This window comes from Lissotriton vulgaris, chromosome 1_1, assembly GCF_964263255.1.
Source record: "Lissotriton vulgaris chromosome 1_1, aLisVul1.2, whole genome shotgun sequence".
Lineage (NCBI taxonomy): Eukaryota > Metazoa > Chordata > Amphibia > Caudata > Salamandridae > Lissotriton > Lissotriton vulgaris.
Genome location: NC_141685.1, coordinates 1,413,874,927 through 1,413,902,787, shown reverse-complemented (window position 1 = coordinate 1,413,902,787; position 27,861 = coordinate 1,413,874,927). Strand labels below are relative to the sequence as shown.

Sequence of the window (27,861 nt, the reverse complement as noted above, 5' to 3'; positions counted from 1 at the left end):
ACGAATTTCCCTCAGCGGATACAGGCACAAGCCTCCGCGAGGCCACCCCCTTTGAAGGAGTACCTCTGATATTTTAGTCTCCTCTTTACTCCTTGCCTGGCTTGGAGAGGCCTGCAGCTCTCGTCCCATGTCCACTTCCCAGCAAGGTGTCATTTAGTGTTAGAACTTCTTGTGTCTCGCTGCCCGCAATGTGTCCGTAGTGGCCACTTCCACTGGGCTCTGTCTGGGAGTTAATCTACCTGTAGGCAAGAGTCTTTCTATACTTTTTGAACCTGGAGATGCTGTGAGTGACCATCCAGTCTGCCCTGCTCACCGTGGCTAGCATGCCTCTCATCTCGAGGATAAGGAGTGAGCGAGGGTCCAATGGCATCTTCTAACTCTGTTGTTGGCTGAAGTTCGTCATCAGCACTTGGCCATCTGCTTACAGATTTAGCCACTTGGTGCCTTGTTCCAGTGCATGTGCTCATGGACCGACTTGCCGCACAAGGTTTGGCCAATTCAGGACAAGTCCATGGATATCATGCTCTTCAGTGTTATCCCTGTCATGATGGCAGCAGGTGCCAATAGGTGTTGGCCTGGGGCTTATTGTTGTACTCTGACAGGAACTGGCAGACACCTATTTCAGATGTTCAGTGCAGTTCTGTGGTTTGTGAAGTACCTCCTTTAGTGTGCACATTAATCTTTTTGCTTGTTCATTAACTTACAGCCATTGAGGAGTTAGTCACCTGTGCAAGGTGGGTAAATAAATCACTTTATTTCTGCTCATATGAGTGAGTCGGCTGTCATTTGTATGTTTAGCAGGCATAAGATACCACGATTTTTGAGATTGGGAATGATGGTGGCAGCGATGGTGGTGGCCAGCAGTTCTCCCACTGGATACTAACAGTGCAATTTCAGTCCCCTTTGAGATGCGTCACACCAGGATATGAGCAGGAATTCTTGCTGACTTAGTCCTATGGCGCTTTACTCCTTTGCTAAGTTTCAAAGGCGGTGGCCACTCTGTGGGCCCTTTAACTCAGCACATGAGAGTCCTGTCATTCTTGCTCCACCAGGCTGTACAGGTCTGGGAACCTAACCAGTTCCCACAAGCATATTTTGTCTGTACCATGCCATAATGTCTGTTGTGCTGTACTTTATGGCTCAGCTTGGAAGTGGGGTGGCCATTCTAGCAGCCTGGTGGCATTCCACATGTGGCAGTCCAATGCTTCTTATTTTCACTTAGGCATCCATCTCTGAGAATCACACCCATTCCCAGAGGCCTGCCTTTGTACCACGCCTTGATTTAAATTGTGTGCTAGGAGATGTGTCTTATCTGAGAGTTAGATAAGCAGAATAGGCCCGTCCCCTCAGGTGTTGAAGAGATTTCCTTGTGAATCTTGTGTATGGTCACTCCCTCCCTCCTGGAAAGGGGCAGAGATCATCCCGGTGTATAAGAAAGGAGATAAATCTGTTGCAGGCCATTATAGGCCCATTAGCTTAATCGATTCAATGCAGAAGGTCATGGGTAGATTAGTTTTGAGCAAGGTGCAGATTTGGATGGAGGAACATAATATTTTGTCTCCACTGCAGACCGGTTTTCGTCCCTTAACAAGTACGATAGACCAAGTATTTTGTTTTATTACAATCTATTGAAGGACAGTGGTTTTAGGAAAAGGGGCATTGTATGCCATTTTTGTTGACCTACAGTCAGCTTTTGACTTAGTACTGCGTAGCAAACTATGGTAAGTCTTGGGGGAGATGGGGATGGCCCCGAAGCTGCTGTCATTGATCGTCGGCTTACATGAGGACAACTTTGCCCGAGTCCGATGGGGGTCACAGGGCGAAGTAACTGAAATCTTACCCGTTGATAGAGGAGTATGGCAGGGATGCGTTTTGGCGCCCACCCTGTATTCGCTCTTTATCAATGGAGTAGCAGACTATCTTTGCTTGACCCCCTCGGACGCGCCGGTGCTGGCAAGTATTCGCATTCCTATCCTCATGTTTGCGGACGATACTTTGATTATTTCCAAAACACTGAGCGGCCTCCAGAGAGCCTTACAACAGTTCGAAGAATTTTGCCTTCTCCGCGGTTTAGAAATTAATACTGCCAAGACCTAATTCATGTCCTTCAATGAACATAAATCTTTCAGAGGTAGTGTGTACATGAACGAACTCCCCTTGGAACAGGTTAATGCTTTTACATATCTTGGTGTCACCTTGCAGAAGGATATGCGTTGAAAAAGCCAACTTGACTTGGCCGTTTTAAAACAACACCAGCAATCAGGGATTCTTGCATCTAAATTTAAAACCTCACTTACCAAACCCATTAGCCCTGTATTAGACATTTATGGTATGAAGGTATTGAGCTCGGCTCTATAAGGAGCCGAACTGTGGGAGTTCAAAAATGTAAAGCATTCAACTTTAGCGGAGAATACATTCTTATGCAAAATTAATGGTGTTCCACAAAGTACTCCTCTGAGGCCACTTCTTTTTGGATCTAGGCAGGAAAGCAGTGGAACATATGGCCAAGCTTCGCCCCTTATTATTCTGGCGTAGAATATGGTGCACTGAGAAATTATCACATTATGCCCAGGGCCTTAGGGATATAATCGAAGCAGACTCCTTCCATAAAATCAAATGGTTGAAGGAGATCATATCTCTGCTCAGGAGATTGGGTATGATCGAATTATGGGATGATCCTTCTAATGCTGACTTTCCTTCAAAAAGGATCTGAAGGAAAGATATTGGGAAATGGTTTTTTCATCAGCAGGTTGTATAGGACTCTCTACCCATCTTACTGGATGTTTTCTAGAACACAAGCCTTGGCCCATTTTAGAGAAGTATTGGGATCTTATTGAGAAGCCCTATGATCGAAAACTGTATTTCCAGTTTAGGATGGGCACTCTCCCAACAAGGTTATTTACTGCTAAATGGGCCTTAGCAACTACTGACAAATGCCCTAGGTGTTTGGATCAGCAGGAATCTGTAATTCACTTACTGTTCTTTTGCCCATTATATGCTGCACCACGTCGCATGTGGATAAAGCCCATTTGCAACTCAATGGGCATTAGAATACATGTTGAGGCTTTGTGCATTTTATGTACTGATCCCTCTCCACTTATAGCCATAGCCATGGCCAAATATTTGAGTTGGGCATGGTCTATTCGATCAAATGTGCTGCTTTCGGTTGGTTAGCAGTTAGCCCCGTGGATGATGCTTTAGTGCTATGATTGCTTACCTGTGGTAGTAGTCCTACGCCTATTGTATTCAATAAGGTTGTATGAGCCCATCTTCTCTATATTTTATACCCTGGTATAGCAGTGCCATCAAATTTATATAAATATTATTGAAGTGTGGTAGTAATGAATTTTATAGCAAAACTAATTTTATTTTTAAGGTTTAACAATGTACTCGACAGCCATCATAGGAATTCAATCATATTTTAATTATATATATAAAACGATCAAATATGGATGTTTTTAGATTGAGTTGTATATAGAATTACGATGTTTTCTTCCTTTTATTGTCTGTGCTTTTATGACTTAACTGTCGAATAAAGCTTAAATGAATGAATGTATGGTCACAATTTCATTTGTGAAGACAGAGGTTCAATGTTGACTCCCCCCACTGATTTTTCCAACAAATTGCATGATGTGCCAATATGATGTTTTTATACATCGCATCCAAGCCAATCCTCTCTTGCGATTCACCCAAACTGATACCATCAAGTTAGTGTTGGTACTAGTGTAGTTCTCTGCAGTAATGAATTTGGATATTGGCTGCCCTTCCGACATCCATTGCCCTATAGCTGCAGTCTTCAACAATTTTGCCTCTCTTTTTGGTAACTACTTAATTAACCGTATACATAATATTTACATTTCCACTTAATTGGACTACTAGCAGACATTTTATTTTTTCATTTTTATTTATTTAAAGGTGTGATTGGTGAGTTGTGTTTTGAGAAGTTGGTCCAGACCCTCATTTCTGGACAGGCCTGCAGGAACCAGAAGCAAACAAGGAGACACAGGGGCAAGTTGAGGGCAGTTGCTGGTCCTTTATATTGAGATAGTAGTCAAGCGGGGAAATCTTGGTGCTAGGCAACCAAAGTATAACTACAGGAAAGCTTCACAATTTCTCCCCATGTCATACCTATTATTAGGATCAGACAGCTCAATAAAAGGGAGCATTCATGTCTTTCTAACCAAGGGTGAATACTTAATTAATGTGCTGACAGCCAGAACTATTTCAGTGGATAAGGCAAGCCCAGTGCATCTAGCACATTGCGAAACAGTGATGATGGGAGGCGGTCACATGAAACCGCAGCTGTAAAAATCTTTTGAATGAGAAACAATAGTTTAACTTTACATTTTAGTTTTCAATTTATGGCTGCCAATGATCAGATGAGAAAACCGATGTTATGCCCTACTTTCCACAGCAGACTAGCCTTCTAGGGTGTGACCAGCGCCAGTGAGTGGAAAAGTTCCAGGGGGGCCCCTCAGCACAGTAATCTGCCCGTAGAGCTCCTTAATGAGTCCGGGCACTTTCACATAAATTGCAGGGGGGGAGCCCTCAAGATCCGTTACGCCAGTGACCAGCGCATGTCGTCACTGAGCACCCGACTTGAAAAAATTAATACAGACTCTCCAGCACATGATTTCTGAGGTAGGGTTAGAGCTGGAGAGAGCATAGGCAGGGACACAGAGGGGCGCAGACTGCTTCCCTTTGTGTCGGTGCAGGAGGACCCACACCCCTTGAGTGGGGCCATGAAGGTTCCCATGAGGGTGGATGCAGTCACAGAGCGTCCTCAGAGGCAGGGGGTACAGGGTGTATCTCCAGAGACACTGACACTGTCCTCCCAAGCTCCCTATGGGTCAGATGTATTCATTTTTCAGACTGCACAGCACAGCAACCATAGTTGCTGTGCTAAGTAAAAGCGCATTTGGTATAAGTGCACTTTATAAATAGAGACCTATCCTATCCTATAGAGAGTAGAACTGCTAGCTATTAATATATGGCACTGTTTTCCTCTCTCCATGTGCTGGTGCACTTTAGGCTGCCATGCGCCAATGCAAACACCATTGCACTGTAGTGCAAGGGTGAGGGTGTTCTGCCAAGCATAGATTTGTACTGTAAGGAGAACCTTCCAGTAAACAAAATATGCTTTAATACTTTACCCACTTTATATGTGTGCTGTAAAATGCAGCATATGTGCAAAGTTTGATAAGTATGACAGAATTAAGACATGTACATCTGCCTGAAGGAGGCATAAAGCTTTGGTGCAAATCTCTGACTTGTAAACACAACTGATCTCCAAGAGCAGTCAGTCACAGTTTTCAGAGACTTCTGGGGGTTACTATATCCTTTAGAGAACACCTTCCCAGTACAGTTCTGTTTTGCAATCCATGAACTGATTAGTCCTTGCTGCTCCAATTTAAAAAAAGGAAGACTTTGTCAATAACCATATCACACTTGAATACCACAGTGATAAAGAATCCTCACATCAATGTGAATATCGAATTCATCAAACAGAAGTGAAAAATATGAGAATGGTTAGAAAGTACCTCACATGTGGAAACCCACAGGGCTACTGGATTGTACTCGCCAGTGTGCCCACGTTATCATCATCGGTCGCTTTCTTAACCTTAACAAGAAAGAGAAAGGAAAAGGAAAAAGGTGTGTGCTTGAAATCCACACAGGTGGAAGGTTATGTTATTTTATGTTATGTTAAAATATTTTATACCACGCACGTTCACCGGAACGGTTTCATGGCGCTCATAACAAATGCGGAGGGCAAGGCCAGGGGTTTACTCAAATGCTAACTGAAAAAGAAACATCTTCAATGTCCTACGGAAGCAGTCGTAGGTAGGGCAGTGACGGAAAGAGGGCGGGAGGGAGTTCCAAAGTTTGGGGGCCAGAAAAGAGAAGCAAAGGCCACCATGTTTTTTACGGTTGATTTTAGGAATAAGCAGAAGATTATGTGAGGTAGAGCGAAGGTCTCTCGTGGGTGTATATCGCTTCAAACTAGAAGAAATGAAGGCAGGCGCAAGGTTGGAGAGGGCTTTGAATATCGTACAGCCAAATTTGAAAGGGCAACGTCTGGCCACCGGAAGCCAATGCAGGCTCCGCAATAGCGGCGAGACGTGCTGATGCTTAGGCTGATGGTATACTAAGCGAGCAGCCTGGTTTTGCACCAGCTGCAGACTGTGAAGGTGGTAAGCGGGAATTCCTGCGTACAGGGTGTTAGCAAAGTCAATTCTGGACATTACAAGAGCCAAGATGACAAGGATGAGTGCATCTCTGGTGAGGAATCTACTGAATTTGCGTATCCTACGAAGGTGGAAGAAGCAGGATGATGTTACAGCACTAATCTGAGGCCTCATAAATAAATCACCAGAGATGACTACGCCAAGACTCTTCACAGAATTGACAGGACGAGGGGGAATCCCAAGTGATAAGGGCCAAAAGCTGTCATTCCATGGGTTGGCAGATCCACCCACCAGCACAAGCTCAGTCTTTGTGGGGTTTAATTTGAGCTGGCTGTGAGACATCCATTCTGAAATGTCTAGCATGGTGGTTTGAAAACTAGTACGGGAGGAAAGGGAAGTGTCAATGGGGAATATTAACTGCAAATCATCCGCATAGTTGAAAATTGTGGCAGAGGATTTGCGAAAGGAGACTATTAGGGGCTGCATATACAGATTAAAAAGCAAAGGGGATAGGGCGAAGCCCTGAGGGACTCCGCAAGAAAGGGGAGAATAAGAAGCAGAAAAAGTAGACAAGTGTACGGCCTGGGATCGCTTGTCCAGAAAAGATCTGACCCAGTCGAGAGCTACCCCCTGGATGCCGGCATTGTTGACACGGTCGATCAGTATAGCATGATCGACCGTGTCAAAAGCCGCCGACAAATCCAACAGGACAAGGGCTTGAGAGATGTTATTATCGGCACCTTTTCTTAGAGTGTCCATAACAGCCACGATGACCGCCTCAGTAGAATGAAGAGGGCGGAAACCGGCCTGTTGGGGATCTAAAAAGGACGAGCTATCGATAAAGGCACTCAGACAGCGCGTGACGTAGGTCTCCAAAATCTTTCCTAGATAGGGGAGAAGGGAGATGGGCCTGTAATTACTTGGGACCGTAGGGTCAGCGTTGGATTTTTTTAAGATTGGTATCACAACTGCCTGTTTGAAGGAGTCCGGAACCACTCCAGTAGACAGCGAGTTGTTGAGTAGTGCCAATGCAGGGTCAGGGCAGGCCAAGAAGATTTCTTTAAGGATCTGGGGAGGGCAACAGTCATTGGGGGAGCCGGAACTAACTTTGTGCAATAACCTGTGGAACTCAGTAATAGAAATAGAGGGAAAGGCATTCAGATAATGGTGTTATTGGGGGGTAAGGGAAGAGGGGAAGAGGATGAGGGCAGGGGGATATTGTTTTTGATAGTGATAATTTTGTCCAGAAAATAAGTGTTTAATGAATCGCACAGAGCCTGAGTGGGTAGGGGTGGAAGAGTGACCCGGTGTGGGAGATAGAGCTCAATCACAATGGAGAAGATGTCCTTTGCCTTAGAGGCAGACTCCATGATGTTGTGAGAGAAGTAAGTTGTCTTAGCCGAAAGGATGGAAGATTTGTAGGCTTTTAAACGGTTCACAAATTCGAGTTTGAGTTGTGGATCGTAGTTGTTAAAAACAACATAGGCAGTGTGTGATTGACAACACTGAGGCTGTGTGATTCACTCAGTGTTCAAACGTCCCCAACCGTGCAAAGAGAACGTAGTTCTCAATGAATGAAAATTGAGCTATCACTCACATACAACACCACATTTATTAAATGGTGTGAGCGTCCCCAATTTAAAAAGAAGGCATGTATCTGGCCAATTTCATTTGCCAAAGGCCAACATGTTTCATCGCCAAACCGTCCAGGCAACTTCGTCAGGGCTGTTGGGGCACCAATCCTCACCTCAGTCTTTTTCACACCAAATCAGGTGATTGCTTGTGTCCAGCGTGCCTACAACCACCTTTAGTACCGGAACCTGCGCCAAGTGGTCGCGTTCCACTTGGAAGACTGCTAAAGTCAGTCCTCTCCGCGTTCGTGCGCTCGCTGCACCTTCTATCAACCAGACCTGACGAAGTTGCCTGGATGGTTTGCCGACAAAACATGTTGGCCTTTGGCAAACGAAATTGGCCAGATACATGCCTACTTTTTAAATTGGGGAGTACCCTCCTCATGGTTCTCCAGTTAGCCCTGGGTCTCCCAAAATGAAAATGGAACCCAGAATTGTCCATGTATTGCGCCATTCACAGGCTCACATGCACTCAGCACATGCATATAATACACACACACACAGTGCAGAGCACTACATCTCCCATGTATTGTACCATTCATATGCACCTATACACACAGTACATGTGTAGTATAGACATGCACTGCACAGCACTGCATCATCGCTCTATTGTACCATTCACAGGCTGGCACCTTCTGGGAATGAGATATGATACAACAAGTTTATTGAATGTATACATTAAAGTGACATAATATGAATAGTCTGGAGACCTGTGTTCAATTCTATGCGATGCAAAGGAGATACTCTGAACTCCTTTTGCTCTCAGCCCCCTTACTTTTGCAGTGTTCATGAGTTCACTGTCAAGTACGAGTCTGAGTGCTACCCACATGTGGTTTGATACTTCCGTCCTCTGTCCTAGATTTTCACCAACCTGGAGTCCTCCAGATAGCTAGATTTAAATCCCACAGATCCATACCTCAGAAAGTTATTAAAAAACGTGATCATTTTCATGAGTGACAATACTATGTTTCACCTACCACATTCCTGATGCCACAAGTGATCCAATCCAATGAGGCTCTTCAGAGCATGTACGACTGTGCATGCTGGGGCGTAGCTTTAGGGGGGTGTTTGGACCGCTACACCCCTGTAATAAATGTATTCTGTAGTTAATAGTTGGGTACGGGTGCTTTAAATGGGGTATAGTGAGGTGTTTGTCAGATTTCACTTGGCATTTTTACATACACATGAAGACAAACACACACACACACACACACACACACTGACGCACACTGTCTCTCTATTAAAGGTCTCAAAAATGGTTATTTTACAAAAATGTGAGTTATAAGTTCCCCTCCCAATCCGAGCACCTTTCCCTTCCGTCTGCTCCTTAAGTGGCCCTCCTGCCTTGCTTCTCGTATAATGTATTTTAACCAGTGTAATTGTTGGGAAATCTGGGGATCACATCCCCTCAATCGTACTCACCAAGCTACGCTCTTGTTTGCATGCAGCAAGTTTTCAAAACCGTTTTTGTAGTCCATTCCATTTCCACCGGCATTTTAATGGCGGTAACCTGTCACCACATTTTAATATTTTGGTGTGATATTCGCTCAACATTTGATTTCAGTCACTGTCAAACACCTGCAAATTTGGCTTTTAGTCGAGAAGTATAATCCACACCGAAAACACTATGCCCAACACCAATGCTGGTGAAATCATGTCATTGTATTTGGCCGATTTATAGCAGCGAAAGAGTGGTTCGTTCAGAGATATGTTCTGTTTTTCAGAGAAGCAGCAGCAGCTTTGCCAAATGTAGATGAAATAAAGAATAACTTGAAAAAAGCAGAAGATGTACAAACCAAAACCATACAAGCACTCGAAGGTGTAAACAACGAAATAAAAGAAATTACAAATTCAATATCCAAGGTTTGTTTCCTTACATTTTTTAAACAGACTTTGTGGGTTTCATCTTTGAGATATCACTGTTCACTGTTGTGTGGTTTTGCATCCTGTTTTACAAAATGTTTCAGCAGGGAATATGCAATTGCTTTGAAGTATATGTAGTTAAGAACACAATGCTAAACTCTCTTCTGTTATTGTATTACAATGAAGCGTTGAGTACCATTCCCAGTATTGTATTTTAAGGGTGGCCCACTTTGTGCCTGCTTACACCTGAACCTGGTGTGCCAGGTGCAGGCCAACAGTATGAATCCCAAAAGTAAACAAAATATCATAGTGTTGTATGGTTTTGTTAACTGTAACATCTAATGTGCAGAGTAATGCAAAGCGCACAAACATGTGCCAGCAATTTATCCTCTCCTTTCTGTTGTTTGCCTTCCTAACCAAGACTCTCTCTCCTTCCTTAAGCCCACCATTGTGGGGTCTTCAAAGGAGTCCCCAGAGCCACTTTCCACAAGACCGTCACCTCCTCCTGGGTGCCACGAATTCAGTGTGTTCCCACCAGGCCCATTGGGAGAGAAATATATCCAAAGGTAGAGCCTTGTGCAACACTGGGCTATATTTCGTGTCTGGTGGGTGCATCAAATATGTTTTCAGTTGCCGTGGCCTTTTGGAACTCATAAATTTACTACAAATATTTTTCGTTCATCTCAATTCTTTGCATGTTTCCTGAAGGTTCAACCAAAATGGGCTCTAGGTTCAAGCTAGCTGGGCGCCTGGGACCCTTCGAAACACAGTGCAGAGGCCGTAGTGGGTTGAAATTACTTGACACAGTAGTCCCTGATCATGTGCAGTTCTGTACAAGAGTAAAGTTGAGACTGTTGAAGCAGTCATTTCAACATCAAGGTATAATAATAATAATACCGAAATTTCTAAAGCGCGAACAGCTACCTCACTTGGAGGTGTCCCGGCGCTAGTGAGCAGCGAGATGTAAATGGCAAAGGGAGGGGTGGATTAGATTTTTTGAGTAGAGGGTCTTCCAGCGACAAAGGGCCCTTAATGGTGCACACATGCACGACAGGCATTATTAAACAGAACACAGGCTCATTACGATGACGGGTGATCATCAGTCCGCCCCCCATCGTTACGGTGGTTGGGACCACCCACCAGTCATGTGTCAGTCCCACCACTGCAATTGCAATGCGCCCGCCAGTATGGCAGGTGCATCCCAAATAGTTAACATTGTGAACGGTGCTGTTGGCGTCAGCACCGTATTCAATGTCAAAATGTAATGCTATGCATTTCCCTGAACTACGTGCCTGGCACGACGCAGTGCAAGGAAATGTAGGGGGTACCATGGGTACCGTCCCCAGTGCAGCAACACCTCCCACCAAGTCAAGGGGGGACCGCAACAGGCCCCCAACCCCAATCCCAGCCAGCCTTTCCATGGCGGTTTCACTACCATGGAAAAGCTGGTTGACGCCAGCATTGTAATCTGGTGGACGGTGCCTGCTAGGTACCCCCACCATTTCCCCGGTTCTGTCTGCTCCACCAGGCAATCCTAATGATTGCCTGTGGCAGGAGCGTGGCGGGCGATCTTTGCACACGCCACGCTTGCGGAACGATTCCCCCCGCCATCGTAATGTGGCGGGGGGAAATTGGCAATCAGATGGCGGAGGGCCCTCAACCGCACAGCTGGCGGCGGCGGGCCTTCCGCCATCCTAATGACTCTCTTATTTCCAGGAAGCAAATGTTTAACAAACAAGCTCATATGATGTGTTATTTTGCACTGTGGACAAATACAGCCATTTTTTGTGATATTATTAACTGGAAAATAGTTGAATAACCCCATCGTGGTGAACCATGCCTCTCAGAAGTTTATTCTTATTCACTAAACAAACTATTTACTCACTATTTTTAAAGTGGGAATTGACATATTTTACTGTATGTGTGCTGTCACCCAGTAACCTTACTCCATATTCCCTTAACTCTGAGACATTGTGGGTTTGTGAATATTGTAGGTTTTGTTTCTTTAAATTTGTTTGAAAAATGGAGAGAATTTGGTTTCAATATACAATGAAGCGCTCATGATACAGCTGCATTTGAAAATAAGTTCTGAACAAGACACAGAAATGTTTAAACTACTCCTGAGACGTTTCAGATGTGACTTTCCAAATACTTCATAAAATGTATCCCAATTAAGAGAGTTCTACTATCTACCCAAAACACCAACAGCAGCTCGGCTCATATCCTGATCATAGACCAACTTCAACTCAGAAATAAACCTAAGATTGTAAATAAAGCAAAATCATTGGGCTTTGTAGTAGATTACAAACTTCAGGGTAACCTAAAAAACATAACCGAAAACACTCAGGGTCAGATAGATCAAGGTTTTCCATCACACTTGCGCCATGCAAGGGGGTGCAAGGACAGAGGAAAATGCCCCTGAGGATTGGTTTTGTCCAGGAAGTTGTCCCTTTCCTGCACAAAAACAATCCTGCCTTCAATGCAGGCACCCTTGCACCATGACGCAAGGGTGCCTGCATTGGCACTAGGCAGCCTACAATACATAGCGCTAGCAAAGGACAGGAATGTGATGTATAATGTTAAATATGGCACTTTCTTTCCCTTTTATGCAGCACAGCAAGGTGGCTTAATGCATTGCGTAGAGTGAAAACATTATAAATATGGGCCTCAGTGTCAACTACATACCTCACACAGCTTAAAGTACCTGATCCCTAATCAAGGTCTTCTGACCCTAGTCCAGTCATCTGTGCTGTCTAGTCTGGACTACACCACTCACTGGCCTTCTCTAAAACTACTTCACACCCTTTGATGCAGCAATGAACTCAGAGGAAAGACTTATTTGAAATAAGAAAAGGACAGACCATATCCTACCTGTACTAAAATCAATAACCTTGTTCCAGATGGATAGACGATACATACTAAGAAATGCATGTATTAAGTCTTACACCATTACTATTTGACATACCTAGCACAGAAATAAAAAAAAACATAGGCAAAAATTCAAAGAGAAACAAAAATTTAGAAAATAAAAACACTCTGTCAATTTTTTTCTAGTACCGAGAATAAGGCCTTAACACACTTACTTTAAAAGAGAGATGAAGAACTCTGAAAGAAATATTAACAACCAACACAACTTGGCCAGGAATAAGTCACTTACGTTAAGTTAACTTGACTCGCTTAGGCAGAAATCCCTAGTCTTAGCTTTATTTGACTTAGTCAGGACCAAATAGTCTTAGCTTAACCAAAAGTAGTACAATCAAAAGTTAATAGTAAAGTCACAGTAAAGGTTAATAGTAAAAAAACAAGTATGATAGCTCTCTTTCTTCTTACAGTATACTTGATGATATACAACATTGTGATAAAGATCAGGTTTATAAGTGGCATTGTGTGTATATGTTTTCTATTCTTGTACATATTGACTTTTTTATGCAGTGTGATTTGATGTCGACAATGGGGTGTGTCAGGCTATATAAAACATCAGACAAATAAATACATAAACAGGAGAAAATAAACGGTTAAAATTGGTTTTGATGGAGAAAAGATCTGCAAATTAAATGAAATTATCTTCAATAGAGCCAAATATTGCAGCAGGGGTGTGGCAGGCACACTTCCAGTCTCTCTATAGTTCTGAGCTGGGAGAAACTGCGATTGCCATCGGTAATGGATTGGCAGAGTATGACGGGGATTTGATAACAGTGGGAGAGGTTAAGGCAGCAATTGCAGGACTGACTTCTGGAAAGGCGCCAGGATTGGACGGTCTCCCCGGGGACCTGCTCAAGCAGGAGCCCGATGTGTGGGCCCCCTACCTGGCTACTGTGTTCAATGCAGTCCTGCACGGTATGGAAATCCCGAGTACTTAGCTGGGGGCAGAGGTGGTTCCCATATTTAAGAAGGGTTCGCCCCTGCTCCCAGCCAATTACAGACCAATCAGCTTAATTGACGTGCCCCAGAAGCTGTTTGGTAGGATACTGTTGAATCGCCTTCAGGACTGGGCGGAGGAGATGGGTGCCCTCAGCCCATATCAGGCGGGCTTCAGGAAGGGAGTTTCTACAGTGGACCAGGTCTTTCGTTTAAATATTATCTATTGGAGGACTGCGGTATTCGAAGGCGGCAGCCTATACACTATATTTGTGGATCTGAGGGCCGCCTTCGACCTGGTGCCCAGAGGGAAACTTTGGAGTGTCCTGGCCGAGATGGGGGTGCCTCCGGACATTCTGATAATTCTACAGAGACTGCATCTTAACAACTATGCCCGGGTCAGGTGCGGGAATTTTGGGGAATTGACGGACAGATTCCCCGTTGAAAAGGGGGGTTAGGCAGGGTTGCGTATTGGCACCGACCCTGTTTTGCCTCTTTGTCAATGGGGTAATCGCCCATCTCAATGGATTTGAACACACTGATGCTCCAAAGTTGAACGGCAGCAGGGTGCCTGCAATCATGTTTGCAGATGACACCCTGCTGCTGTCCAAATCCCCTATGGGGATACAGAGGATCCTTGATTCTTTTGTGGCTTTCTGCATAGAAAGGGGGTTGGAGATCAATGCCACAAAAACTAAGTTCATGGTCTTGAACCCAACCCAAAGATCACGCCCGAACCCCTTACTGGGATCATCACGTTTAGAGAGAGTCTCCACCTTTGAATACCTAGATGTAACGTTGAATGAAACCATGTCTTGGGGAACACACCAGACTAGGGCTAACCTCAAATTAGTGCAGACCACTGGCGGCATCGCTCGGATGATGAAAAGCTCCACATATCAACCACTGGGGCCGGTCATCCAGATCTACAAGGCACAGGCCAGGGGCGCTGTCATGTATGGGGCGGAATTGTGGGGCCATGCATCTTACCATAGTCTGTCTATAACTGAGAACAACTTTATTAGACAGATAGTTGCACTCCCGTCTAGTACACCACTCCTCCCTTTGAGGATGGACCTGGGACTGAGACCAATAGCAGATGAACTGGGTCTCAGACCCATAGCCTTCTGGAGAAGGTTATGGAGTAGTGAAGAACTTTTTACCTACAGGGCGGAACTGAGGGAGTTCTTAACCCACCCCAAAGCTTTACAGATCCCCTGGATAAAATATATAAAAAAGTCCTGTGCGAGACTGGGACTCCCTGACCTATGGTCCGATCCAGCTAATGCTTCACTAAAGATCCCACGAAGAGCCTTGGCCAACGCGTATCACGAGCAGAAACTAGCTATGGTCTTAGATTCCCAGGGTGAGGGGTCATTAACATCTGTATTCACTCAAAGCAAGGACTCATACAGGCTGGAGAGGGTTCTGGATGGTATGACTCCTGTGCTGGCCAGGAAGCTATTTCTCCAATGGAGATATGGCACACTGCCTTTGCGGTCTTACACTAGCTCCTGGTCTACACCACCCTCCACCAAGCAATGCCCGGCTTGCATTTGTGATGAGGAAACCGATCTACATGTGGTCTTGTTTTGTCCAACTTACAAGACCGCCAGGAAATATTGGCTCCTACCACTCATCAGAAATTTTGGTTGTAGGGAGTACCTCCCGATGTACAGAATTTTAAAATCTGATGTCTCGGGACCAACGGTGTTCGCACTGGCTAAATTTCTTACAAATGTCTGGCATACTCGCACCCGTATTTTAAAGTCGCAGTTCCCCACTTAATTTTAACACTAAGAATTTTAAATGTATGGTCTTTTATCTGTTTTCACTCTAATAGTATTTATTTTGCAGGGTGGAATGATTTTACACTGTATAATATGTGCTGCTGCCTTATTCCGATGGTTTTATATTGTTTTATATATGTCTTTTGCATATCTTTGATGGTCAAATCGGTCGAAATAAAGATTGAAGTATGGAATTATCTTCAGAGATTTATTGTCACTTACGTTGATAAGTTATGGTCTGCAATGTGATACAATTAGTGAAGTTTTGCTAAAACGCTTATTTGGCCAAATTACAAATTAGAATTGTTCAGTCAAGAAAGTGCAAAACAATTAAGTTTTCCCGAATCCTCAGGCGGTAACTGGTGATAGGAATATATGAATACCAATGACTTGTCATCAAAGGTGTGAGCAATTAAAGGAAAAGCTCTGCACTAAAAGACACACCTTAATTCTTTGTGGCAGATGGAGCAATTGGTTGTATTCTTCTGATTTTCTAAAATGATCGGACCTGCTATGCAGAACCGCTAATATTTTGAAAAAATACGTGCCTTTTGGCTATATTTTGAAGCCCAAAGAAAACTGGGGCTGGGCCTTGTAATCTGCACCTTGGTCAGCTAATTTTGCAATTTTTCTGAGCAATTAAGCACTGGTAAGGGACAATGTTATTCCACTCATTTTCATTACTCAGTAGTACACATTGCCATATTCCACTGATTAGTCAATACTAATTAGAATTCTACATTAGTCGTAGTTGTAAATGTTACCGCAAAATTGCTTGGAAGTATTGAAAACTTACATTGTCATCTGGAAATTGATGTGGTGCTTTTTTCCCTGTTCTGCTATAGAAAAATCTTTGTACATATTTCTTTTGCAGGCACAAAAAAAGGCAGACGGTATTGACGATAATCTGGATGATTTTTCCAAGAGACACTCAAAGCTTCAGGAGGAAATATCAGCATTGCAAAATAAGATCGTGATGAACAGAAATCAAGCAGGAAAAGTAAAAGAGAAAGCAAAGTCTGCATTGGACCGTGCAAACGAGGCTAGCACAGTAAGTATTTTATTGTTAATGATATGTGGAGTCTGCAAAACCCTCCATCCCCCTCAGTATAGAACAGAAGGTGTGCTGCTGCCCCTTAAGATTTTGCTATATGCTAGTCTTGTAACACTTGTGAAGTTCTGCAACTGCAGCCTCCGCTTTAACAAGATTTGGCAAAGCCAATAAGTTTGGCATTGGTTGCCAGAGTTTTGCCTTTGCCAGTACTTTTTAGGTCTCGCCTGTCAATGCGCATGCGCATTGAGCTTGCGAGACTATGGGGGCTTAAACAGACTTTAACCAACTTGCGATTCCATGGCGATTCCTTGCAGTGCCTGTCAAATTGAAGCTCAATGCGCAAGCGCATTGACATTAAAAGCGCGTGCACATGAAAGCGACAAGGCTCCCTCCCACGGCAATCCCCACCCCCAGCCGCCAGCACCTCCCCTCTCTCTCCCCGCACACAGCCAGGCTCGCATTTCTCCTCCCCCTCCCCAGCCGCCAGCACCTCGCCTCTCTCTCGCAGCACACAGCCAGGCTCGCATTTCTCCACAGCCTGGCTGGCATTTCTCCTCCCCCTCCCCAGCCACCAGCTCCTCCCCTCTCTCTCCCTGTCTCGTCTTAAACCCTTAAACCTTGTCTCGTTTTAAACCCTTAAACCTGCACAACTCATTTTTTGCCCACTGAAACAGACTATTTTTTAAACAAAATTCACCAGCCTTCGACATCTGTTCCCCAGCCCCCAAACGCCAGCACCTCCCCTCTCTCTCCCCGGACACAGCCAGGCTCGCAATTCTCCTCCCCCTCCCCAGACGCCAGCACCTCCCCTCTCTCTCCCTGCAAACAGCCAGGCTCGCATTTCTCCTCCCCCTCCCCAGCCGCCAGCACCTCCCCTCTCTCTCCCTGCAGTTTCACGGCCGTGTCTCGTCTTAAACCCGCATTTGACATCTTTGCATTGAATACTAAAACATGTTGGAAGCATCATGTTCTTAAAATAATTTGTATTAACTAACACACATTAATTAGCCTTGTTCCGAAAACAAAAAATACACTACCCTAGATGTGTGGTAGTGAACGGCAGCGTTCAAATGCTGGTGAGCCCAACAAAATCAAAATACAATGGCAGCCCTCTATCTGTTTCGTGTGCCTTGATGGGGTGGGGGGCTGAGGGGGCTTTCAATGCGGCTTCCCTTTGCAGGCTCAGTTTGAAGCCCTGGTCTTAACTATGCAGCCTCGGCACTCAATACAAACGGAGTAGCAGCAGAAAGGAACAGGCTGCTACTTGCAAAAATCAACGACTCCAAGCGAGCATGCACAACTCAATTCGCCAGCCTTCGCCATCTGTTCACCAGCCCCCAGCCGCAAGCAACGCACCTCTCTCTCCACGCACACAGCCAGGCTCTCATTTCTCCTCCCCCTCCCCAGACGCCTTCACACACTCAACACCCTCACACACCCTCAATCACCCTCACACCATCACTCAACATCACCCCCTCACCCTCACACCCCCTCACCCTCACCCACAGTCACACACTCAACCATCAAACTCGCACACTCTCACTCACCTTCACACCCTCACACCCTCACAACACTCACCCTCACTCACCCTCAAACTCTCACCCTCACTCACCCACACCTGTCACACTCTCACACCCCATTAGCCTCACCCCCTCATGTTCACACACCCTCACAACCCTCACCCCTTCACCCTCACTCACCCTCACACACCATCACACACCCACACACCCCTGACCCTCACATCCACTCACACTTACACCATCCAAGTCCACCCCCCATTAGCCTCACCCCCTCATGTTCACACACCCTCACCCCTTCACCCTCACACACCCTCACCCCTTCACCCTCACAACCCTCACACCCTCACTCTTACTCACACTGTCACCCTCACTCACCCTCACACACCATCACACACCCTCACACCCCCTGACCCTCGCATCCACTCACACTCACACCGTCCAACTCCACCCTCACAACCCTCACACCCTCACTCATACTCGCACCGTCACCCTCACTCACCCTCACACACCATCACACACCCTCACACCCCCTGACCATCACATCCACTCACAATCACACCGTCCAACTTCACCCTCCAACTCCACCCTCCAATATGACTGCGCATCACAACAACTCACATTCACACCCACTCACACCCTCACCCACCCTCACCCTCAGCCTCACACACCCTCACTCATGCTTACCTCCCTCACACACCATCACTCACCAACACACCCTCACCCACAACCTCAACACCCTCACCCTCACACACACTCAATCACCCTCACCCACTCACCATCACACACCATCACTCAACAACACCCCCTCACCCTTGCACACCCTCACTCACCTTCACACCCTCACAACACTCACCCTCACTCACCCTAAAACTCTCACCTTCACTCACCCACACCTATCATCACACACTCTCACATCCCATTACCCTCACCCCCTCATCTTCACACACCCTCACCCCATCACCCTCACACCCACACTCATACTCACACCGTCACCCTCACTCACCCTCACACACCATCACACACCCCCACCCCCCTGACCCTCACATCCACTCACACTTACACCGTCCAAGTCCACCCCCCCATTAGCCTCACCCCCTCATGTTCACACACCCTCACCCCTTCACCCTCACACACCCTCACCCCTTCACCCTCACAGCCCTCACACCCTCACTCTTACTCACACCGTCACCCTCACTCACCCTCACCCCTTCGCCCTCACAACCCTCACACCCTCACTCTTACTCACACTCACACCGTCCAACTCCACCCTCCAACTCCACCCTCCAACTCCACCCTCCAATATGACTGCGCATCACAACAACTCACACTCACACCCACTCACACCCTCACCCACCCTCACCCTCAGCCTCACACACCCTCACTCATCCTCACCCTCCCTCACACACCATCACTCACCAACACACCCTCACCCACAACCTCAACACCCTCACCCTCACACACACTCAATCACCCTCACCCACTCACCATCACACACCATCACTCAACAACACCCCCTCACCCTCCCACCCCCGCACACCCCCTCACCCTCACACACCCTCACCCCCCTCACCCTCACACACCCTCACCCTCACCTACAGTCGCACACTCAACCTTCAAACTCGCACACCCTCACTCACCTTCACACCCTCACAACACTCACCCTCACTCACCCTCAAACTCTCACCTTCACTCACCCACACCTATCATCACACACTCTCACATCCCATTACCCTCACACCCTCATCTTCACACACCCTCACCCCATCACCCTCACACCCACACTCATACTCACACCGTCACCCTCACTCACCCTCACACACCATCACACACCCCCAAACCCCCTGACCCTCACATCCACCCACACTTACACCGTCCAAGTCCACCCCCCCCATTAGCCTCACCCCCTCATGTTCACACACCCTCACCCCTTCACCCTCACACACCCTCACCCCTTCACCCTCACAACCCTCACACCCTCACTCTTACTCACACCGTCACCCTCACTCACCCTCACCCCTTCACCCTCACAACCCTCACACCCTCACTCTTACTCCCACTCTCACCGTCCAACTCCACCCTCCAACTCCACCCTCCAATATGACTGCGCATCACAACAACTCACACTCACACCCACTCACACCCTCACCACCCTCACCCTCAGCCTCACACACCCTCACTCATCCTCACCCTCCCTCACACACCATCACTCACCAACACACCCTCACCCACAACCTCAACACCCTCACCCTCACACACACTCAATCACCCTCACCCACTCACCATCACACACCATCACTCAACAACACCCCCTCACCCTCCCACCCCCTCATACCCCCTCACCCTCACACACCCTCACCCCCTCACCCTCACACACCCTCACCCTCACCCACAGTCACACACTCAACCTTCAAACTCTCACCTTCACTCACCCACACCTATCATCACACACTCTCACATCCCATTACCCTCACCCCCTCATCTTCACACACCCTCACCCCATCACCCTCACACCCACACTCATACTCACACCGTCACCCTCACTCACCCTCACACACCATCACACACCCCCACACCCCCTGACCCTCACATCCACTCACACTTACACCGTTCAAGTCCACCCCCCCATTAGCCTCACCCCCTCATGTTCACACACCCTCACCCCTTCACCCTCACACACCCTCACCCCTTCACCCTCACAACCCTCACTCTTACTCACACTGTCACCCTCACTCACCCTCACACACCATCACACACCCTCACACCCCCTGACCCTCACATCCACTCACCCTCACACTCACACCGTCCAACTCCACCCTCACAACCCTCACACCCTCACTCATACTCGCACCGTCACCCTCACTCACCCTCACACACCATCACACACCCTCACACCCCCTGACCCTCATATCCACTCACAATCACACCGTCCAACTCCACCCTCCAACTCCACCCTCCAATATGACTGCGCATCACAACAACTCACACTCACACCCACTCACACCCTCACCCACCCTCACCCTCAGCCTCACACACCCTCACTCATCCTCACCCTCCCTCACACACCATCACTCACCAACACACCCTAACCCACAACCTCAACACCCTCACCCTCACACACACTCAATCACCCTCACCCACTCACCATCACACACCATCACTCAACAACACCCCCTCACCCTCCCACCCCCTCACACCCCCTCACCCTCACACACCCTCACCCCCCTCACCCTCACACACCCTCACCCACAGTCACACACTCAACCTTCAAACTCGCACACCCTCACTCACCTTCACACCCTCACAACACTCACCCTCACTCACCCTCAAACTCTCACCTTCACTCACCCACACCTATCATCACACACTCTCACATCCCATTACCCTCACCCCCTCATCTTCACACACCCTCACACCCACACTCATACTCACACCGTCACCCTCACTCACCCTCACACACCATCACACACCCTCACACCCCTGAACCTCACATCCAATCGCCCTCACACCGTCCAAGTCCACCCTCACAACCATCACACCCTCACTCATACTCACACCGTCACCCTCACTCACCCTCACACACCATCACACACCCTCACACCCCCTGACACTCACATCCACTCACCCTCACACTCACACCATCCAAGTCAACCCTCCAAATCCACCCTACAACACCACCCTACAACTCCACCCTCCAAAATGACTGCACATCTATGTTAATGCAAGCAAAGCTTTTGCAGTGCGGCTTGATGTGTACCTTACAAAAAAAATGAAAACATTTTACATGTATAATATAAAAAAAATTACTGATATCTTTGTTTTTGGATTCAGCGCTAACAACAGCATCAATCAACATTACATAGGTCTCTTAGCTTCAGAAACAACTCTTCACAACATGAATACATTTGAAGTGTACAATATTCACGGAGAAAAAAAAAACACTTATAGCCATCATCACAACTCTCACTCACACCCACTCACACCCTCCCCCACCCTCACCCTCAGCCTCACACACCCTCACTCATCCTCAAACACCCTCACACCCTCACACACCATCACTCACCAACTCACCCTCACCCTCAACACCCTCACCCTCACACACCCTCACTCACCCTCACCCCCTCACCCACTCACCCTCACACACCATCACTCAACATCACCCCCTCACCCTCACACACCATCACACACCCTCACCCACCCTCACCCACAGTCACACACTCAACCTTAAAACTCGCACACCCTCACTCACCTTCACACACTCACACCCTCACAACACTCACCCTCACTCACCCTCACTCACCCACACCTAGCATCACACACACTCACACCCCATTACCCTCACCCCCTCATCTTCAGACACCCTCACCCCCTCACCCTCACAACCCTCACACCCTCACTCATACTCACACAGTCACCCTCACTCGCCCTTACACACCATCACACACCCTCACACCCCCTGACCCTCACATCCACTCACCCTCACACTCACACCGTCCAAGTCCACCCTCCAACTCCACCCTACAACACCACCCTACAACTCCACCCTACAACTACTACTCCACCCTCCAACTACTAATCCACCCTCCAACTACTAATCCACCCTCCAACTCCAAACGTAAATAGCATTAGGCAACATTTAATTGAATACCCAAACATCGGATTACACACTTGTAGGTATTCAAAAATGAAAACTTAATGCATCGCGAGGACAGTGCACCAATTAATACATAAAAACGCAGAAAAGGATTGTTAAATATAACATTTTTTACGAGAAAAAAAAAACCCAAAGAAAATAGGGAAACATCTGAATACACAGCGGGTAATACACCAATTTAAAAGGGGACAAAGACATCTAAAGGACACAAATTCACAATATAAAGCAGTTACTAAAGTAAGGGGAAATAAATAAACCATTAAACAATGGTGGAAAGAATCAACAAAACAAAGAAAGTGCGTAATCACAAGAGCACGAGACCTCACATCCTAATTGCAATTCTTCCATAAGTACAATAAAGTATTCCACTCAAACTACACAACAAAAACAATACAATTTTTAAAGGTGGCTTCATACTTATACTTTGCCACAATTAATGCGCATCTGTAGTCGGAAATTTAAAAGGAGGTAAACATTGTCTCTAATGAGCAAACACAGACAAAATCACTGCGCATCTATGTTAATGCAAGCCAAGCTTTTGCAGTGCGAATTGATGTGTACCTTACAAAAAATGATAACTTTTTACATGCATTATATAAAAAACGTTACTGATGTGTTTGGTTTTTCATTCAGCGTTAACAACAGCATCAATCAACATTACATAGGTCTTGATTAGCTTCTAAAACAACGCTTCACAACATTAATACATTTGAAGTGTACAATATTCACGGAGAAAAAATGATCACTTATAGGCATCATCACAACCACTCACACCCTCACCCACCCTCACCCTCAGCCTCACACACCCTCACTCATCCTCACCCTACATCACACCCTCACACTCTCACAACCTCACACCCTCAATCACACTCATACCCTCACACACCATCACTCACCAACACACGCTCAGCCTCACTCACAACCTCAAACCCCCAGACACTCACATCCACTCACCCTCACACTCACACCGTCCAAATCCACCCTCCAACTACACCCTAAAACTACAATACCACACTACAACTCTACCCTCCAAATACAACTCCAGCCTCCAACTGTACACATAAATAGCGTTAAGCAACTATTTGATATATACGTAAAACGCGGATTACACACTTGCAGCTATTCCAAAATGCAAACTTAAAGCAACGCAAGGAGAGTGCAGCTATTAATACACAAATATGCAAACAGGGATTGGAAAATAAAACATTTCTTTCACAAAACGCATAAAATACACACATTACATCACTGTGCATCCTCTTAATACATTGATAGGGAAAATAAATTCAGCAAATACAAAAGGTTTCCTTTAATACATCGATTAGCTCAATAACATATAATCCGGCTACTTCAGCATCACAGGAAAAAAACAATGCAAACACAACATACATAAATATAATAGAAACTAAATAGCACTTCAAAGTTCAAACAACAGCTCTTGTACGTCAAATAACAAACACCAGCTAAAAATACATTACATTACAGTTTTCGAAAACATATACATTACATATCGACGATTAAAAACAAGACTTTAATTTACATTACATAATAAACATTTACAAATATTACGATCGAAAACAAACAATGTCAACAGTTATAAAAATACACTACTATTCATTCGTTAAGTTAAACATACTATAGATACTACATTACATTACATAAAAAAACACTTTGGAATAAATGCTTACCTGTCAAACGACGCAGCAACAGCACAGGAACAAGAACACGCCTTCCGCGCACCAACATTCTCGATCTTCTGGGGAATTCCACCGTTGACGTAAGCAAATCAGAACGCAACGTCAAAAACGTCTCGCTCCGATTGGCTACAAATAAACGTCAAGGAAACGTAAACACTCACAACACAAAAAAAAACTAGAAAGCTAACGTAGGGAACGTCAAGGTGACGCATTGCGTCGGCCATTTTAAAATTAATACAATTAATACGGGACTCCACAGACACCAAAAACACACATAACACCACACATTAATTAAAACACACACACAGTTAAATTACATAAAAAAATACACATAAGGCAGGACAATTACAAAGGGAAGCTCTATCACGTTTGTTTTACACAACATATTAAAAAAAAATATTATTAACATACACACACTCATAACATCACCCTCACACCCCAAAACTCTCACACACCTTCACACACCCTCAATCACCCTCACACAACATCACCCTCACACACCATCACACACCTTCAGCCTCACACCCACTCACTCACCCTCACCCTCACACACACTCACACCCCCTCACACTCACACACACTCAAACACCCTCACTCCCCTCAAAGACTCACACCCCTCACAACAATCTCACACTCACTACACCGGACAGCCTCACCCTCACACACTCACCCCCTCACACTCTCTCATCATCAACACCCCTCAGCCTCACACACCCTTACCCTCATCCCCTCACCCTCACACACCCTCAATCACCCTCACACCATCACCCTCACACACCCTAACTCTCACCCTCAACCACTCACACACACTCACACTCCCTCGCTCACCCTCACCCTCACACACACTCACACCCCCTCACCCTCACACCCCATCACCCTCACACACCCTCACTCCCCTCACACCCCTCACAACACTCTCACACTCACTACACCTCACACACTCACCCTCAAACACCCTCACACACACTCACCCACCCTCAGCCTTGCAAAATCTCAACATCAACACCCCTCACCCTCACACACCCTTACCCTCATCCCCTCAACCACATTCACCCTCAGTCACCCTCAAACACCCTAACTCTCAAACTCACCCACTCACACACCCTCACACTCCGTAACTCACCCTTGCACACCCTCACCCTCACACCATCAGACACCCACACACTCACACTCAATCATTCACCATCAAACACACACACTCACCCTCACACACCGTCACACAACCTCATCCTCACACCACCTCACTCACCCTCACCCACACTCACACCCCCTCACCCTCACAGCCCCTCACACACCCTCGCTACACTCACAACCTCACACCCCTCACAACACTCTCACACTCACTACACCGCACACCCTCACCCTCACAGACTCACCCCACTCACCCTCTCTCAACATCAACCCCCTCAGACTCACACACCCTTACACTCATTCTGTCACCCTCACACACCCTCAGTCACCCTCACCCTCACACACCCTCACCCACTCACACAACCTCACACTCCCTCACTCACCCTCAGACACACTCACACTCACGCAACGTCACACAACTACACCCTCACACCCCCTCACTCACACTCACTCACACTCACTCACAATGACTCACACTCACCCTCACACACCCTCACCCTCACACACCGTCACACACCCTCTGCCTAACAACACCTCTCTCACCCTCACACACACTCACACTCACACACCGTCACACACCCGAAGCCTCACACCCCCTCACTCACCCTCACACTCACACACACCCCCCTCACCCTCAAACACCTTACACTCACACACCCACGCTCCCCTCACACCCATCACAACACTCTCACACTCAGTACACCTCACACACTCTCAGCCGCAAACAACCTCACTCACCCTCACACACACTCACACCCCCTCACCCTCACACCCCATCACCCTCACACACACTTACTCCCCTCACACCCTCACACGCCTCACAACACTCTCACACTCACTACACCTCACACCCTCACCATCAAACACCCTCCCACACACTCATCCACCCTCAGCCTTGCAACTTGTCACAATCAACACGCCTCACCCTCACACACCCTTACCATCATCCCCTCACCCTCATTCACACTCAATCAACATCCCAACACCTAACTCTCAGACTCACCCACTCACACACAATCACACTCCCTAACTCACCCTCACACACCCTCACCCTCACACCGTCACACACCCTCACACACCCTCAATCAACATCAAACACCCTCACTCACCCTCACACACCCTCACCAACACACACCGTCACACACACTCAGCCTCACAAACACTCACTCAACTTCACCATCACACACACTCACACCCTCTCACACTCACACTCCCTCACACTCACAACGCTCACACCCCTCACCCTCACATCCCTCACCCTCACACCCCTCACCCTCACACCACTCAAGCCACAGATGGGTGTGCGATGGGAGGACACTCAGCTTGCAGGGCTGTGCTTCTATCACCTGCTGCACTCTCCTGCTCTCTAGAAATGTGGCATAACAACAAAAGCTGCCATCAAAGTCACGTCAATACAAATCATGTGGCATTCCAAATGCTATAGGTGTCACATTCACAAAAATTAAAACTATTGGCATTGTAAATGACAAATCTATCAATGTAGCTATTTGGAAAAACTACACACAAAAAGAAAAAATCATTTACAAGACCAATAGCTCCTACTTTTCTAATGCAAGACCTATTGCATTTCCAATGCTTGTTTTGTTTTGTCATGATTTTAAAAAAAACCTTATTGTGGGGGAAGTTGTTGGGCCTGCGCCAATATAAAACAGGCATTGGCAAAGCCAAAAGGTCTCACCTATGCGATAGATATTGGCTTTCTCAATGTGTTTTAGCCATGTTGTACAGCAGCTGTGCTGCTGTGCAGCATGCCTGCAAGTAAAGAAAAAAGTGCTACGATACAGTCAGCACTGTCTGCATAATATAGCTTTTTTTAAATTTACTTTCTAATCAAATCATTTGAAAAGCCAATACCTATCACTAGACTGTTGTGTAATCATTAAACTTTTAAAAAGAAAGTTGTCTATCTCTTTATTGCGACCCAAACGTCCTGCAGCTCCTTCTCCTTCTAATGCTAGCAACTAACTCCTATAAGAATCTACAATAGAGTATTCAACAAGAAGATTGAGCTGAATGCAGCACGAGATACCAGCACATTACCTCTAAAACATAACTTAATACATTTTCACAAATTAATGTATATAAACCTAACATAAGTACATAAAATAATGCATATATACAAAAATTCCCCCGTAAAAACTTTTTTTAAAAATGATATTATATTATGCATCCTGTTCGCACACAAAATCCTGTAACCAATTAGGTGGTTTCCTAACTCAGAATGTTATATTTTACTATACTTTCACTCGAACGTCCCCATCACCAATTTCCTTCTCATTATTTTAATCGCATCTACCCTCACACTCACCTCTTTATATGACACATGCACACAAACATCAACATCAGGCACAGGACTTGACATCAGTAGGGAGATTAGATGGGAGCCCGACTGCTTTAAATACCTGGGGGTGTACGTCTATCATGAACCATCTGACCTCCTGGATGGGAACATTGCCCGCGGCA

The 27,861-nt window shown here is 46.3% G+C and overlaps 1 protein-coding gene across 1 annotated transcript in view; it reads left to right on the top strand.

The window, feature by feature from the left end:
* Nucleotides 1-27,861, top strand: part of LAMB4 (laminin subunit beta 4) — a 790,532-nt gene that overhangs the window by 726,389 nt on the left and 36,282 nt on the right. Inside the window, exons 33-34 of the mRNA XM_086967212.1 lie at nt 9,541-9,679; nt 16,202-16,378. Of these exons, the coding sequence (XP_086823338.1) occupies nt 9,541-9,679; nt 16,202-16,378 (316 nt within the window). The remainder of the gene's footprint in view (nt 1-9,540; nt 9,680-16,201; nt 16,379-27,861) is intronic.